We start from the raw sequence: 16,754 nt of genomic DNA, 5'->3' as shown, positions 1-16,754 counted from the left end.
AAAGAAAGAAAGAAAGAAAGAAAGAAAGAAAGAAAGAAAGAAAGAAAAAAGTCAGGAAGGAAGGAAGTAAGGTTGGAAAGAAGGAAGGAAGGAAGAAAGGAAGGAAGAAAGAAGGGAAGGGAGCATTAAAAACCCAATAAAACTATGGATCATCTTTGCAATTCTTGTGAAACTTAAAATTTACCATGACTTGATTTTTTAAAAAATAATTTATTTCTTGGAACAATTTATTTCAGACTCTGAGTGTGTGGATGTGAACTAAGGGAATGATGAGTGTTAAAAGGTGATGGGAGCTATGGACTCCCAGAGATTCTAATTAAACCAGAATAAAGGCTTAAACTTTTTTTACTTCACAAGAAAATAGGGGTTACAATAGTATCAAGAAATGTGTATATAAATTCACAAAATTAAATCTCTGTTATAATCCAAGCACTGAGTTAGATACTAAGAAATCCAAATCCAAAGGATAAAATTCCTCATATGTACGTATGTATGTATGTATATAAATACATATGTGTATATATGCATATATTATACACACAGAGAGGAGAAGCAGCTGTTGGGTGACCAACTCAGTAGAACATTGAAACATTGGTAATATCTAAGGTCATATAAATGTATGTGTATATACATATATAAGTCTCAGCTAAAAATCTCATCTTCTGCAAGAAGTTTTCCTTATCCCCTTAATGCTAGTGCCTCCCCTCTGAGATTACCTCTAATTTTCAGATATACATATATATATATATACATATATACATACATTAATATGCAAACTGAAATTACCTCCAATTTTCTCATATCTTGTGTGTATATATACACACACACATATACACTCATATTCTTATAACACATACATACATATACATACATATACGTATTAGATGTAATCTGAGATGGAAGGCACTAGCATCAAGGGGGAAAAGGGAAAGGAGAAAAGGAAAATCTTCTTGAAGAAGATGAGATGCTGATGTCTGAAGAAGGACAAAGGAGTCAGGAGGGAGAGCCGAGGAGGGAAAGCATTTTGGGCATGGAGATAACCAGTGAAAATGCACACAGTAGGGAGATGAAGCATCTTGTGTGAGAAACAGCAAAGAAGCCAATGTCACTGATTATAGAGAACACAGAGGGGAGAAAAATCTAGCAAGACTGGGAAGGTAGGAATGGGCTAGGTTATAAAGGGCTTTGCAGACTGAACAAAGGAGATGTCATCCTGCATGTAACAGAGAGCCATTGGGGTTTATTGTGAATAGGAGAGTACTTTTTAGGAAGATCATTTTGACAGTTGAAAGTCAGATGAACTGGAAAGAAGAGAGGCTTGAGTCAGGAAAACCAACCAGAAAACTATTGCAGTATCCAGGCATGAGGTGATAAATACTTCTAACAGGGTGGTGGCAATGTTAGAGGAGAGAAGGGGATACCCTGCATGAGAGATGTTGCGAAGGTAGAATTGACAGGACTCAGCAATAGATTGGATATGAAGGGTGAGAGAGAGTGAGGAGTCAAGGATGACATCTTGATAACTGGAGAGATGGTGGTGCCCTCCAAAGTAATAGGAAAATTAGGAAGACGGGAGGGTTTGAGGGAAAAGATAATGAGTTCAGTTTTGAACATGTCAAGCTGAAGATGTCTCTGGGAGCTCCTGGTCAGGATGTATAACAGGCAATTGGAGATATGAGACTGGAGGTCAACAATGAGGTTATGGCTAGATAAACAGATCTGAGGATCATCTGTGTAGAGATGATAATGGAAGAAGTGAAAACAGTATAGGGACAGAATTTGAGCTGTAGGGTAACTAACTCAGTAGAACATTGGTAATATCTAAGGTCTAAGAAGAAGAGAGGAAAGAAATACACATTTAAATAGCACTTGCTACGTGTCAGGAACTATGCTAAGTTTTTTGATGATGAGATTTATTCACTCGGAAGAATTTCTCCGTAATTCTTCTGCACCTCAAAGTATGTAAAAAATGGCTCAAGGAGAGAGAATGTCCAGATCCAGGAAGAAGTTAGGAAGCTGTTACTGCTTTTACAATGGTCTTCTTGAAAGGTGATGAGTGATTAAACTAGGGTGGTAGTGGTGCCTGTGGAATGGAGGGGATGACTGAATCTCATATTATAGAGTCAGAATTCACAGGACTTAGCACCTGATTGGATATGGAGGCTGAGGAAGAGGACTGAGTTAAGGGTGACTCTGGGTGAACGGAAACATCTTGATGCCATCAATAGTAATACAGAAGTTAGGAGGACAGGCAAGTTTTCCAAACTTTCAAATTTGAGTGGACTTTCCTGGGGAAAAAAAGCCTCCTGGTTCATGCCTTGTCTTTAAATACCTTCCCTAGTCCTCCATAAACCAACCATTGAGAAGGAGGAAAGCATGCAGGGCCAATTAGCACAAAATCAGCTAGAAAGTCTTAAGTCTTGTCCCATGTGGACCTAGCTTCAGTATTATGAAGGGTGATCTCTCTAATTTCTAATGTTTCCTTAATGTAATCTGGAGGTAACAACTCAACTTTTCCTTTGCTCTCTCATTTAGGGATGTACCGCTGTGGTCCTTCTTCTGTCCAGGCTGTTAAGCATGGCCATGTTTGCTTCCAGTTCGATACACCATTTGTTTTTGCAGAGGTAGGTGAGAGCCGGGGAAGAGGGGCGCAGACTAAGGCATATGCTGTCCCCTTCCAATAATATTCCTACCTGCACACTGCACCACACTAGATGCTGTACAATCAGAAAGACAATCTATAGCCTGCAGGTAAAGTCCTAATCGGTGATTCTGAAACTAGGAGCAAGCATATGCTCCTACACAGATGTGTAAATCAGTAGGCATGGTGGATAAATGGCCAGCCTTGGATTCAGGCCGACTTCAGTTCAAGTCTTCCTCTGACTTGACACTTACTGGCTCTGTGACCAGGAGCAAACCATTTAATTTCTCAGTGCCCCAAGCAATTCTCTAAAACTACAAGTCATAGAGGAATGTCAGTCTGCATTGGTGGGGAGACTTTTCTTACTGGGAGTCCTCAACTTCATCAATATCATAACTAACATTTATACAGCTTTCTTTGTGCCAGGCACTGGGCTAAGCCCTTCTTTTTTAAACAAATATTATCTCATTTGATCTTCACAACTCTGGGAGATAGGTGCTGTTGATATTCCCTTTTTTACAGATGAGAATACTGAGGCAAACAGAGGTTAAGTGACTTGCCTCAGATCACAAAGTTAGTTAGCGTTTAAGGCTGGTTTTGAACTAAAATCTTCTTGATTCCAGGCATGGTGCTCAATCCATTATATGTGAGATTAGACAAAAAAACAAACAAACTAAATAAAACATCAAAAACAAAAACAAAACAAATACAAAAAACATTAACAAAAAATCCCTACAAAATCTTGCTATAGGCAAGACATTATTTTAGGCTAGTATGGAGGAGAAAAAAGATTTCAAAAGAGAACAAGACTTAGTCACTACCCTCCTGAAGTCCACAATCTAGTCAATAAACTAAGACATAAACAAAAGTTACATAACAATTTGTGGGGTGAATGTATTGGGTGTATCCCCGCATTGGCCTGGATCTTTCTTGCCCCAACTGGACTTTGTTCTGATATCTGGTATTGGTCCCCTAAACTAGAATTGAAATTTCCTTGATGATAACACTTTGATAAAACATGAATTCCCGCCTGGTCCTGGGACTTGTTGCCTAACTGACACTCCCTTGATAATGATTGATCGAGTCACAATCAATTGGCTTGCTCTTTAAAAGGAAGATAGAGAACACAGGGGTAATGACAAGGGCTTGGAGGTTGTACAAAGAGAAGCCAGTCAGAGTCTTCCTGTCCCACCAGGAAATTAACTCTGGAGCTTCAGGAGCTCTTGGTTGCTCAAGGACCTAGCGCCTTGGAGGGCTCACTTGGGTCCTTCTCTCTAGGGAATCCAGTCTCTAACTTGGTGTAGCCCCTATCCTCTCTGCCCTCCTCTCCATACCCCTTTTAAAAGCCAGGCCCCCAGGTAACTCAACTGTATAAACTATAAATTATTGCATCAGTCATTCTCAAAGTGTGGCAAGTACCCAGGATAAGGGAAGTTGACATCCTATCAATGGGTTAACGCTGACTCTTCAGTATGAAGAGAAAAAGATACTCATCAATGAGGCAATAAGGATTATAGAGTATCAAAGAGAGCTAGGGTCAATGAGGTCTTCGATTTAGAAGAGGAAGGGACCTTAGAGATCATCTGGTATTATATTGCCATTATATTGAGGGAAGTGAGGCCCTTGGGGTCAGGAGATTGGCCCAAGGTAGTAAGTAGCAGATCCAGATTTTGAGTGCAGGTCCTCTGACTCCAAATACTGTGTAATTCTTACTGCCCAAAAGAACAAAAACAAAAACAAAGAATCATTGGGAGGGTGGAAGTTTGGAGCAGGGAGGGGAGGGACCACTATGGTTCTGAGGAAACAGTGCTGAACCTGAGTTCAAATCCCAATTCCACCATTTACTTGTTTGTGTGACCTTAATTTATTTAACCTCTCTGGACCTCAGTTTCCTCATCTGTAAAATTAGGAGATTAGACCAGATTTCCTCAACAGTACCTTCAAACTCTAGATCTATGATCCTATCTATGACTGAATTGATGTCTTCCATGCCAAAATATGGGCCTCATTGGTGGGAACAAGACTCAGGACAATTAATACCTGGGAATACCCACTACATCAGAATAATAATTTAAGGACTGTCATGAGTCAGTGCATGACGAACTGCCAAATGAGTGGCAGAAATATAAAGTTCAATAATTTTTTAAGTATTCACATATATCTATGTCCTCTAAAAAAGTATCTTTGCTGCATTTTCCTCTTTGTGGTCCTCTGTTATAGTTTGCAGGCTCTTCTGAAAGATAGACATATTTGGAACACTATCTCCATAATGTTACTTTGGTCTTTTGTTGATTTACACAAACCTCCTGGGTTGCATTCTTCTAGTTTATGATATTATAAGAATCTCTTGATGGAAATCATGCTCTATGTTTCATAAATCCTTATATTATTATTATGTTTTATTACCAGAGAGAGGTAGACAGGACTTCCCACCAGGAACAAATTGATTTAATCATTGCTAATGTCAACACACAGTGTCGTTATTAAATCCAGATCTTGATTGTTAAGAATGCTGTCAAGATTCGCAAGTGAGAATTCCTTCTCTCTCATCCACTGAAGCTTTCGGTAATGATCTGCAGCATTTCTCACTCTGTTTGTCAGAGGCCTGAATCTGAGGGCTATCCATTTCTGAGGGATGTTCAGGTGACTAAAAAGTGAATAAAGAAGCCATTCAAGGGTCCCAAAAGAGGAACTTCATGGGGGGATGCATAAATCTTTAAAGAGAACCTCCAAGAATCAACCTCCCAATTGAATCTTCCTCCCCACCTCTCCCCTCCCCTCCCCTCCCCTCCCTTCCCTTCCCTTCCCTCCTCAATTATGTAGTATTTTAAGGTTTGCAAAAAACTGTACAAATATCTCATTTTATCCTCACAACAACCCTGGGAAGTAGGTGCCATTATTATCCATATTTTATAGTCTGAGGAAACTAAGATAGACAGAGGTTAAGTTAAGACTTGTCCAGGGTCACATAGCTAGTAAGTGTCCAAGATTGACTTTGAAGAGTTCTTCCTGACTCCAGGCCCAGTGTCCTATCCACTGTGCTACCTACTGAATGACTTGACAGATGTAACTGCTGAGATACTATTAGTGATCTGTGAAAGATGATACAAAACAAAAGAGATATTACAGGATTAGAGAAAGGCAAATGTCTCAATTTTCAGATATAAAAAGAGTGGAGTCTGCAAACTGCAGGGCAGTGAGCCTAATTTCCGTTCCTGAGAAGGTCTTAGGAGGCATTATTCAAAGGATAGTTAGTAAACATCTAGAAGAGAAAATAGTTATCACAAAAAGCCTTACCAACAGCTAGTCTTATCAGATGAATTTCATTTCTGCTTTTGCTAGGGCTGGATTGGTAAATCAGGGAAATTCCAAACATAGTTTCTCTAAATTTTAATAGAACATTTGACAGTATCTCTCATGCTGTTTTTTTAGAAAATATTGATAGATAGAGGCTAGATGATACTAAAATTAGGTGGATTTGGCAACGGTTGAATGGTTGGATCCAAAATATCATTACTGGTTCAATTTTACCTTGGAAAGGAATTTATAGTGGTGCGCCCCTGGGATCTGTGCTTGGAGTTGTGTTGTTCAACATTTTTATGTTCAATTACTTGAATCCAGACATAAAAGTTCTCCTATTCAAATTTGTACATACCACAGTACTGAGGGATAGCTAGCACTTTGGCTGAACAACTTAAGGATCTGACAGGCTAGAGCAATGGGCCTAATGTAGGACTTTGAACATGGGTTTGAAAAATTGACATCATAAACACAAGATGGGAGTACATGTGACTAGATGGCTATTCACCTGAAACGGATATGTGGCTTTGTGGAACTGCAAATTCAATATGAATCAACAGTGTGATATGGCAGCCAGAAAAAAATAATGCCATCTTATCAAAAGCATAGGGTTCAGAACTAAAAAGTGGATAATCCTGCTGATGCGAAGTTATAGGGACAATGAGTGTCACATATAGGGGCTATTTCATATGGGCAATGAGTGTCATAAACCCAAAAAAGATTTATTTTTTTTTCTGAAACCAATGTGATCCTACTAATTTAGTTCCCAAGTGGTTTTGTGTGTGTGTGTGTGTGTGTGTGTGTGTGTGTGCATGTTGGGTGGTAATTGTTTGGGCAAAAGGAAGAGAAGGGAAAGGAAGACAAGCTTTGTGAAACATCTTGAAAGAGCATTGGGAATCAGGAAACCCAGGAGGTATAGAACAAAAGTTGTTAACAAATAATTTAATTGAATTAAACTTTCTTTGTACCAGCGGGCAAATATAGAAACAATGAGTAGAAATTGCATAGAAGTACAGTGTATTGCATTTTATCCTTGGATTTACAGAGATGTTTCCTAATGCTGAAACCACTCCAGAAGCACAATCTCCTACCTTGGGAGGTAGATTCCCTTTTACCAGAGGTCTTGCAGAGAGGTTAGATAACCATTTGTCAGGGATATAATCCAAGGGTTGAACTAGATAGCATCTTCCAACTCTGAAAAGCCTTTGATTCTAGTCCCAGATCTATTCCTGAGGAGCTGTGTGACCTGGAACATGTAATTGAATCTCTCTCCTCCTCAGTTATCTGTTAAAATGAGGGGGGTGGCCAAAAAAAAATTGAAAATGAAATGTGTGGAATTATAAAGAATATGCTTGACCCCACAGAAGATACATAAGAAGACACCTCCCTTTTGACTCTCTATTTGTCTCTCTATTTATTGCGCATAAGCATTTAAGTGCCTACTCTGTAGTAGGCTAAGTACTTCACAAATATTATCTCATTTAATCCTCACCATAACCTGAGGAGGTGAGTGCTATAATTATTTGCATTTTACAGTCAAGGAAACTGAGGCAGACAGAGGATAAAGTGACTTGCCCAGAGTCACATATCTAGCAAGTGCCTGAAGCCAGATTTGAAATGTCTTCTAGATTCCAGGTCCAGTGATCTATCCACTATGCCCACAAAGCTGCCTCTCTTTTGTGGAGGTGGGGGTGGGAGAGTTCATAGGTGTAGGATATTGCATTTGTCAGATTTTTTTTGATGTATTAATCAGCTTTGATGATTTTTTTCTTTTCGTTTTCTTTTTTTTTTTAACTCTTTGTTATAAGGCATGGCTTTCCAGAATGTGGGGAAGGGAAGGAAATAGCAAGAAATCTAGGCAATGTACAAACAAAAGCTCTCAATAAAGGAAAAATCTCTTTTTTAAAAATAAGGGGTTGGGTCAGATGATCTATAAGATCCCTTCCAACTCTAACATTCTGTCTATACTATAGCTTCTGTAGCTAAGCTTTCATGGACCAAGCATAGGCTTCAGCAACATGAGTAATAAAATTGGTCTTGGGGAGAGCTTGGGGACTGGCCATCATTGTTTTGCCATCCCACTTTTGATCCCTCAAATATTATGCGCCGTACTGTGGGCTACTAAGGTTTTGTGTGAATTCCTCCTAGACTGATCCTACTCTTCTTTTATGGAAACTATTTGATTGTAGAATATTAGTCTTCCATGAGGCGACAAAAAAACCAAAACGTGGAAATGTTTAACATCTGCCTTCTGTGCCAATGTTGAAGAAGGGACAATATGTTGATATGTTAAAGGTGTTGATAATAAATCTCCATAAATAGGCTTTAAGATTATTTCAAGAACTACACCTGAGAGAAACAAACATTTTGGTGGCCAAATCAATAGATGACATGCTGCTCTCTTCTTTTTTCTTTCCAGGTCAACAGTGATCTTGTGTACATTACAGTCAAAAAAGATACCACTCATTTGGTTGAAGCTGTTGATAAAACGCACATTGGGAAATTAATCCTGACCAAGGAAATTGGTGGAGATGGACAACATGACATTACTGAAAATTACAAATTCCAGGAAGGTAACTTATTGCAGGTGGCAAAGGGAAGTGCTAGCTGAATGCACGTGCTTGACTTGAGCAAATTCTCCCTGTCATTTAAGTGTTTATTTGCTGTCCCTGAGGACATTGATTCAGAGAATACAGTGGTATTTGGAGCATTTTGTGTTAAGTACTTGTTTGTATGGAATCATACATTTTATAGTTGGAAGGGATTTGAAAGGTCATCTACTCCAACCCTTATCCAAATCATGAATCTCATTAACAGTATTGACAAGTGATCATGAAACTTGTACACAAAAACCCCCGTGGTAGAGAACTCACTTGTCTGAAGCAGCCCATTTCATTTGACCTCTTCCTAATTGTTGAGAGGTTGATCTTCATGCTTAGTGGATATTACAATCCCCATAGCTTCCACCCCTTTGGTCTCTGTTCTGTATTCCAAGGTCAAGCCGTACAAGACTCTTTGATAGGCCTCATCAGATATTTAAAGGCTATCATACTCCCCCTCCCAAGTCTTCCCTTCTTCAATTGTATCATATGGTCTATAACTGAACAGAGCCCTCTAGCTGGGATGTGCCCAAGGAGGTACAGCAAGGCTATCCCCTTCCTCAGCACAAGCACTCTGTTTCCTTTATTGCAGCCTGGGGCCCCATTAGATCTTTCAGTTGCTACATCCCATTGCTGCCTCATACTAAGTTGTGATTTACTAAAACACCAAAGGAAAAGAAAGCTTCCCTTATGAATTCCCTTGATTTTAAGCATTAATATGTAGCCTCTGAAAACAAAGCCAAGAGCTAAACAAGAACACAAAGAAAATGGCTTCTTACTAGACTTGAGAACCAACTGGTTAATTAGTTATAAAGATCTCTGACTCTTAAAGAAAACTACCTACATTTAACAGCAGTAAGCATTTAACTAGTTTTTGTAATGGTTAACTTTACATGTTTGCCAAGTAACCAGTTAATTTTTATTTTGAAGTGGAAAACCATCTTTCCCAGACCTTGCCCTGACCCATTCACTCTTTAACTCTCTAAAAGAAACAATAAATCTTTATTACAACTTTAGGATTTCTTAATTGAGACAAAGAAAACAGAGAGTTTTCTTATGAAATGTTTCCAACTTTCTCTTAGTCCATGTGTGAGGAACTTCCCACCATTATGGCATGTTGTAAGTGACAGTTAGACCAAAGCACATGGCTTACAAGATCTCAATCTTCTCTTCTGTCTGGGTCAGAAAAAGAAGAATATTTTGGCTTGAACCAAGCCAGGTCATTTCTCCTGCTTTCTAATCTCAACCTGAACTTTATATATAGTAGAAGAAGCTGCAATTTCCAAGCAAGAAATAGCTTTTAGCCAGCTAGTTTTGAAATGCTGACACCTACCTCAGTGACCACTGTCGTAGGTATGCATAATTAAGTCAGGAATGGCTGTAAAGTATGAATTCTTTCTGGCCTAAGGAGAAGTACTTCTCATCTGCTCCATAGAGTAAGCCATGTTAGAAAATTGCCTATTTTTTATCTCTTTTCCTGCATAGTGGAAGAGCAATTTCACTATGTATATTGATAAGAGAAACTTTTTATCCTCCTTTCAACAATATCCTATAATTGTAGTCTACTTGAATTTTGCAGACGGTCTGCAAATGTTGTATATTAGAGCATAGAATACACCCAGAAGGAACTGTAAACCCTGCCTGAATCTAGGAAAAATGTGGATCTTCTCACCACTGATGCTCCCCTCTACATGACTTCAGAATTCCCCTCTGCTTGTTGACTGCATGGCTCAACAGGTCCTAGGAGTGGTCATGCTTCCCAGAACCACCAGTGAATTCCTGAAACACATCATTTCAAAGCCAGAACTAGGGAAGAGTGACTGGGGCTTACTCGTAGGGCGCCAGAATTTAGAGGGCACAAAATTTTTTAAAATTATCTTTAAAGTTTTCAGTTGTTAAATTTGTTACGTTTAATATTTGATGGCACTAGTGCCCTTTCTGTGCTGCAGAAATAACTAGTCTCAACACCTGATTAGCTAGAATAATTAGTTAAAATACAAAGCTACGACTTTATGCACCTTTCCTCCACACAGTAAGTGAGCTACTCCCTAGCCCGGCCTGCCTTGTTCCCCCAAAGCAATGGCCCTGGATCTCGTGTCATCCTCAGGTCTCCCTTGCATAAGCTGCTATCTAGTATCTTTAATCCCACAAGATCGTATGCAAGGGTCTCCCAGTGTCGGACACATCTACATATCCAGTTTCAAGGTCTCTTTCCCTAGGTGGGACTAGTGTATCAGAGCCTCTACTCACATTGTTCTGGTGTCCTGGGGTCTTTCCACTTACTCAACTAAATTGGTTTTAATTACTTCTTATATTACTTTGATAAGGTGATTACAAAGTGACTTTGAAGGCCTGTTTCACGCTGCTTTCCCCAGATCTCAAAGTACTAGACTTGTTGTTGCTGGCAGGTTGTTTCAGTTGTGTCTGACTCTTTGTGACCCCTGTGGGGTTTTCTTGGCAAAAATACTGGAGTGGTTTGCTATTTCCTTCTCCAGGTCATTTTACAAATGAGGAAACTGAGGCAAACAGGGTTAAATGACTTGCCCAGGGTCACAAACTAATAAGTATCTGAGGCTAGATTTTAACTCAGCTCTTCTTTACTCCAGGATTGGTGCTCTGTCCGCTGTGCCACCTAGCTGCCCCTCAAAAGTACTGGATAGCTCCTCTTCATTTCTCTTTTATCCTTGCAAGTGGCTCTTGTTGGGGGGGGGGGGGATTCTATAGGGTAGGCTAGTGATTCCAATTCTCTTTTAATTCCCCACTGAAGCTGTGCCACTAATGACACAAATCTTATCTCTTTGTTCGTTTACCCCTCTTTCTGCCTGTTACACCAACATACACTTCCAAAACCAAAATAATGATAATAGCTAGCACTTATATAGCACTTTAAAGTTTGCCAACTGCTTTACAAATATTATCTCATTTGATCCTCACAAAAACCCTGACAGGTGCTCCTTACTATTATCTCCATTTTACAGATGAAAAAACTGAGGTAGACAAAGGTTAGGTGACTTGCCCAAGGTCACACAGCTAGTTAATATCTGGGGCTAGATTTGAAATCAAGTCTTTCTTCTTAACTCAGAGCTTCAGTATTCTATCTGCAATGCCACCTAGTTACCCTGCCTTGTTATTTTTTAGCTTTTCTATTCTCTAGTTTGATCTGATCCCCACCAGGAATGATAATAGCTAATTTGGAGTTACTTTTTTTTTCTATATTAACATAGATAGAGCATTTCATTGGCCTGTGACATTTTAATTCCTCGTCTTCTCCCAATAAACGAAATCAATATGCTTATTTGATGGTGCTATAAATGTGCAGATTATGTGCCAACTTCCCAGATCCATTTGATCTATTCTGCAATTATTTTTATCTGAGCACCCATGAAAAGACTTCCAGGTGTGTCTTTATACCATATGCTGGCATGTTCCATGCCCTTGCCAGAATCAGAGGGGCAGCCAGAACCATAGCAGATCTTGCATATTTTCTAGTTCAAACATACCACCTTATAGGTAAGAAAATAGAGACCCAGGGAGGTTCCATGACCTCCCCAAGGTCATGTACATCATAGGATCATAAGAGCATAAATTCAGAGCAGGGAGAGATCCTAGAGGTCATTTTGTCCAACCTCCTCAATTTTCAGATAAGAAAACTCCATCCCCCTCCTCTCACCTAGGCCAGTTCTGTATTTCCAACTTCCTGATAGTTGTATTAACCTGGCTAGCATACTGCCAACAACCTACAACCTCAACAGGCTGACCTCTAAGTTCATTGTCTTCCCCAAAAACTAGTCCCTCTCCCAACTTCTCTTTTGTTCGATAATTGTGCCATTATCCCACCCACACTCAGAATCTTGGAGTGGGCTTTGTTTCTCTTCTTCCTGTAAAGCCACTCATCCAATTAGTCAGTAAATTCTTCCATTTTTAATCCCACAATACTTTAACTTCCATTTTAACTTCTTATCCATTCCTATGATAACTGCCCTAGTCTAGGTCCTCATCTCTAACCTAGACTACTGTTAACGGTCACCTAACTGGTCTCCTAGCCTTCAGTCTACTCCCTCACTAACGCATCCTCCATCCTGGTACCTTAGTAATTCCTTAATATATGACAAATATGATTCCCCTCTTCTGCTCAAAAACCTTCAATGGCCCACAATTTCCTGACAAAAATAAAAACAACATTAACATGGTATTCAAACCCCTACATAATCTTACTCTTATCTATTTATCTATCTTTGTCTCATATTATTTCCCCTTTGTGGACTCTTATGCTCCAACTATGATCAGCGAGGTGGTACAGTGAATAGAGCACAGGATTGGAAACTGGAAGATTCATCCTGAGTTCAAATCTGGCCTCAGACATTTACTAGCTGTGTAACCCTGAGCCAGTCACTTAATCCTGCTTGCCTTAGTTTCCTCGTCTGTAAAATAAGCTGGGGAAGGAAATGGCAAATATTCCAGTATCTTTGCCAAGAAAACCCCAAATGGGGTCATGAAGAGTCAGACACAACTGAAAAACAACTGAACAACAACAAAATATTCCAACTAGATTACTATAGGTCAGTCTCAATTGATTCTAATAATGAATCCCATGAAATGGTGGCATGTCTTAGAATTTGCTCTGTTTTAAGTTATAGTTGTGTAAAATGTGTTGAATTACTACAGCCCAATAGAAATATTCAGTGCCAATTTGAATAATGCCACCACTGGATGGGATTTATTATTCACACACTAATCAGGACCTGCATTACAAGGATGATCCTATGGGATTATCCATGGATGATCCATGGAGAATGAGACAGGAGATTCCACTGCTTGCTAATGGATGTGCTAATAGGATGATCTCTATTGAACTAGATTTCAACTCTTGCTCATCCTGCTCTCTATGTCTCCATGCTTCAGTTTACATTGTTCCCTGAGCCTAGAACAGAATCCTTCCTGATCTCTGTGGATGTCTCAACCAAGAAAACAAGGCAGTTATGACTGCTAGTTAAATGTATAACTCCCAGAAAACATATGGGTAAATAAAATAATTTTAATTTAAATAGAAGGAAGATTGGTGAAAACATTCGTTTAGTGCTTTACGGGTATTCAAAGCATCTTCACAAACATTACCTTACTTGATCCTGTCCAAGAAGACAAATGCAACAGTAATTCAGGGATCTGCCATTTTGTTGGTAGATTCCCTCTGCTGACTCATTTTACAACCGCTCCATAATTCAATGGATTGTCTTCAAGAGCTGCTACGCCAAGTTGCAAAGTATAACAAAGGTGGTACGGTCCCTGAATCATCGTGTGCTAGAAATGATGCTATCACCAATGCCATGAGCTGCCAAGGGTGCTGTATAAACTGCTCCAGAGGATGCTTTGCCTACTAGCATTCTCATGTCATTCTCTTGGCAGAAAACAGTCAAATATTCCCATTGGCTCCTTGGTCATTATCACTATCATTGTCAGGTAGTTTCTTTTTTTGTTGTTCAATCATTCCAGTCGTGTCCAACTCCTCAAGATCTCCTTTGGGGTTTTCTTGACAGCAGTACTGGAGTGGTTTGCCATTACCTTCTCCAGCTCTTTTGACAGATGAGGAAACTGAGGCAAACAGGGTTAAGTGACTTGCTCAGGGTCACACAACTAGCTAGTGTCTGAGGCCAGATTTGAACTAAGGAAGATGAGTCTTCCTGACTCCAGGCCCAGCACTCTATTCCCTGCACCACCTAGCTGCCTTTTTCAGGTAGCTTATTAATTCCTAAATGATCCTATTAATGGATGCATCTTTGGGTATACTACAATATATCAATGTATCAAGTACTGTGTATGATTGGTGTCAAATTCAAATAGAAACAGAAACCTCTGGCTCACATATAGACTTAGAAAACCACAAATTAACATTATCTATAGTGCATTGTGTTTTTGTTTATTTTGTCAAACATTTCTCAGTAATATTTTCATCTGTTTCCTGGGGCACTTGAGAGTTTTGTGGGCCACTTGCAGTTTGAGTTTTATACCTGTTTTACATAAGAGTTACTACTTTCATGCTTCTGAATTCTTTATACCATACACTGCCACCTTGCAAAGTACCCTGGTTCCCCAAGAAGCTTTTAAAAACATCATCACCAACATCTAGTGGTACTCATTAGACTAATTGTCCTTAATGTGCATCAGTTACCATGAAAGACAACCAATCTTTTAATAACTGAATAGCCATAGGAACTCTTTAAACTAATAACCACAGTGTTCTACAATATTCAGCAATGTTAAATATAGGCTAGTAGTAGAGTGTTATAAGAGAGAGGAGAGGGAGGGAGGGAGGGAAAGAGAGAAAGAGAGGGGGAGAGAGGGAGGGGGACAGGAGAAGAATGGGAAGAGAGTTGGCTTTGAAGTCAAGAAGACATGGGTTCAAGTCTCACCTGTTACACGTACTTAACCTCTTAAAGCTCTAAGCAGCTATCTAAGACTAAGATACTGAGAAGGTGTCCATCTGCCTTGGTGGGGAGACATTCCTCACCTAGAATGATTAAAGCACAGGTCAAATCCCCAGTTCCCCATAAACAGTGACACATCAGTGGCACCTTGATACATAAGAGTCTAATAGTTATAGTAAAACAATTGATCTGGCTTATAAAAGTCACATCAGAAAACCCTGCTATACAATCATAGCCTAAGAAAGGTAAGACATTTTTAGAAAAAATAAGATCTTCAATGGCTCCCAGCAGTGCCCTTTGGGCATCCAAGATAGAGATCCCAGATGAGCCCTCAAATGTACTCTGTTTATGGGACCTCAGAAAGCTAACCCAAGTTTAAGGAACTCTGGGGATCAGCATCCACTCAAAAACATAACCCAGGACTCCACCCCACTCACCAGGATGTTTCTTTTATGGGACCAATTAGAAGAAAACTTAATTCAAAGCAAAATCCCTTCAATCAGCATAGTAAGAGATGTGATAAGATCTTCCTGACAAGGATATCACAGTCCCATGGCTACCCTCTCTCATAGGTTGCCATACCATCTTTGGAGAAGGGGTACACATATAGGTAACATAGGTGAAGAGCAAATAAATAGGGAGGGAAGGAGGATGTTAGGAATAGGAGAAAGGTAATATTTCCGAGGGAGAAGTGGAGAGAAGAGCCCTTTAAGAATTCGCTGGTAGAGTCAGGCAGAAGAAAATTAGATTATATTCAGAAGCAGAGCTCTAACTAGGGTGGGGTAACTAGGGCTTTTCTCCAGGTCACCTAGTTTAGAAGGTGCTCTCAAAGTCCTTCAGCAGCAAGATCAGCAGCATAGAAACAATGAAGTTACATGTCTAATTAACAAGAATAATTAGTTAAAATAAGAAACTACAAGACTTGAGTTCCTCCCCTACCCTTCCCAACTTTCCCTTCTCTCACATGGCAACCTTTCCCAGAGTTTCTGTCTGCCCTCCATGGGGCAGTATCCTGTTACCCCTTCTCATCCTTTCCTGCTTTCATGTTTTGGTATTTGCCCCAGGTACAAAAATTCGTGATTAGGCTTTGGTTCAGAAGAATAGAGCTAAGTTTTAGTAGTTTTATGTTTCTTACTTTTCAAATGCCAAAAATAGCAGTAAAGAAACACATCTTGGAGAAACTTCTAGTGTATTTCCAGAATTCAGCCCCCAGACAGATGGGTAAATTGATTAAAGAAATATCTGGGCCTCTATAACTGTTCATTATTTTGGGTTCTTTTCCTCTAGGCAAAGAAGAAGAGAGGCTTGCCCTAGAAACTGCTCTGATGTATGGGGCTAAAAAACCTCTTGACACAGAGGGCATCCATCAGTTCAGGGCTGATATTGACATGGATTTTGAGGTAGAAAAGGCTGTACTTGGAAGAGACTTCAAAGTCACCATCACTTTCCGGAACAGCACTTCTAGACGTTACACAGCTACAGCTTATCTCTCTGGCAACATCGTCTTCTATACAGGTGTTGCAAAGTCGGAATTCAAGAACCAGTCCTTTGATGTGAAAGTGGAGCCCTACTCCTGTAAGTTGGGGAGATTTTTCTCAAATTTCTGAGCCCTGACCTTTCTTCCTAGCATCTCCTTGGTGATACTCCCCACTACCTGCTTTCCTAGAGCATCACACAAGGGCATCAGGAAGAGAGCTCACTCACATGTTGTGTAGATCAGTCTTTTTTGGTCTTCTCAATCTCCAACAGAAAGAAATGAAAATTCGGATATTCCATCTCAAGAATTCTATG

At 39.7% G+C, this 16,754-nt stretch overlaps 1 protein-coding gene across 1 annotated transcript; it reads left to right on the top strand.

Moving 5' to 3' along the window:
* Positions 1 to 2,537: 2,537 nt before the first annotated feature.
* LOC114037377 (coagulation factor XIII A chain-like) lies at positions 2,538 to 16,538 on the top strand (the record flags this gene model as incomplete). The annotated part of the gene is made up of 3 exons (XM_027854212.1): positions 2,538 to 2,624; positions 8,361 to 8,514; positions 16,251 to 16,538. Coding segments are annotated over exons 1-3 (529 nt in total), but the record flags the coding sequence as incomplete, so codon positions are not given.
* Positions 16,539 to 16,754: the final 216 nt, after the last annotated feature.

The sequence above is a fragment of the Vombatus ursinus genome, unplaced genomic scaffold (genome assembly GCF_900497805.2).
Source record: "Vombatus ursinus unplaced genomic scaffold, bare-nosed wombat genome assembly UNPS02010380.1, whole genome shotgun sequence".
Lineage (NCBI taxonomy): Eukaryota > Metazoa > Chordata > Mammalia > Diprotodontia > Vombatidae > Vombatus > Vombatus ursinus.
This window is presented reverse-complemented; position numbering and strand designations above follow the sequence as displayed.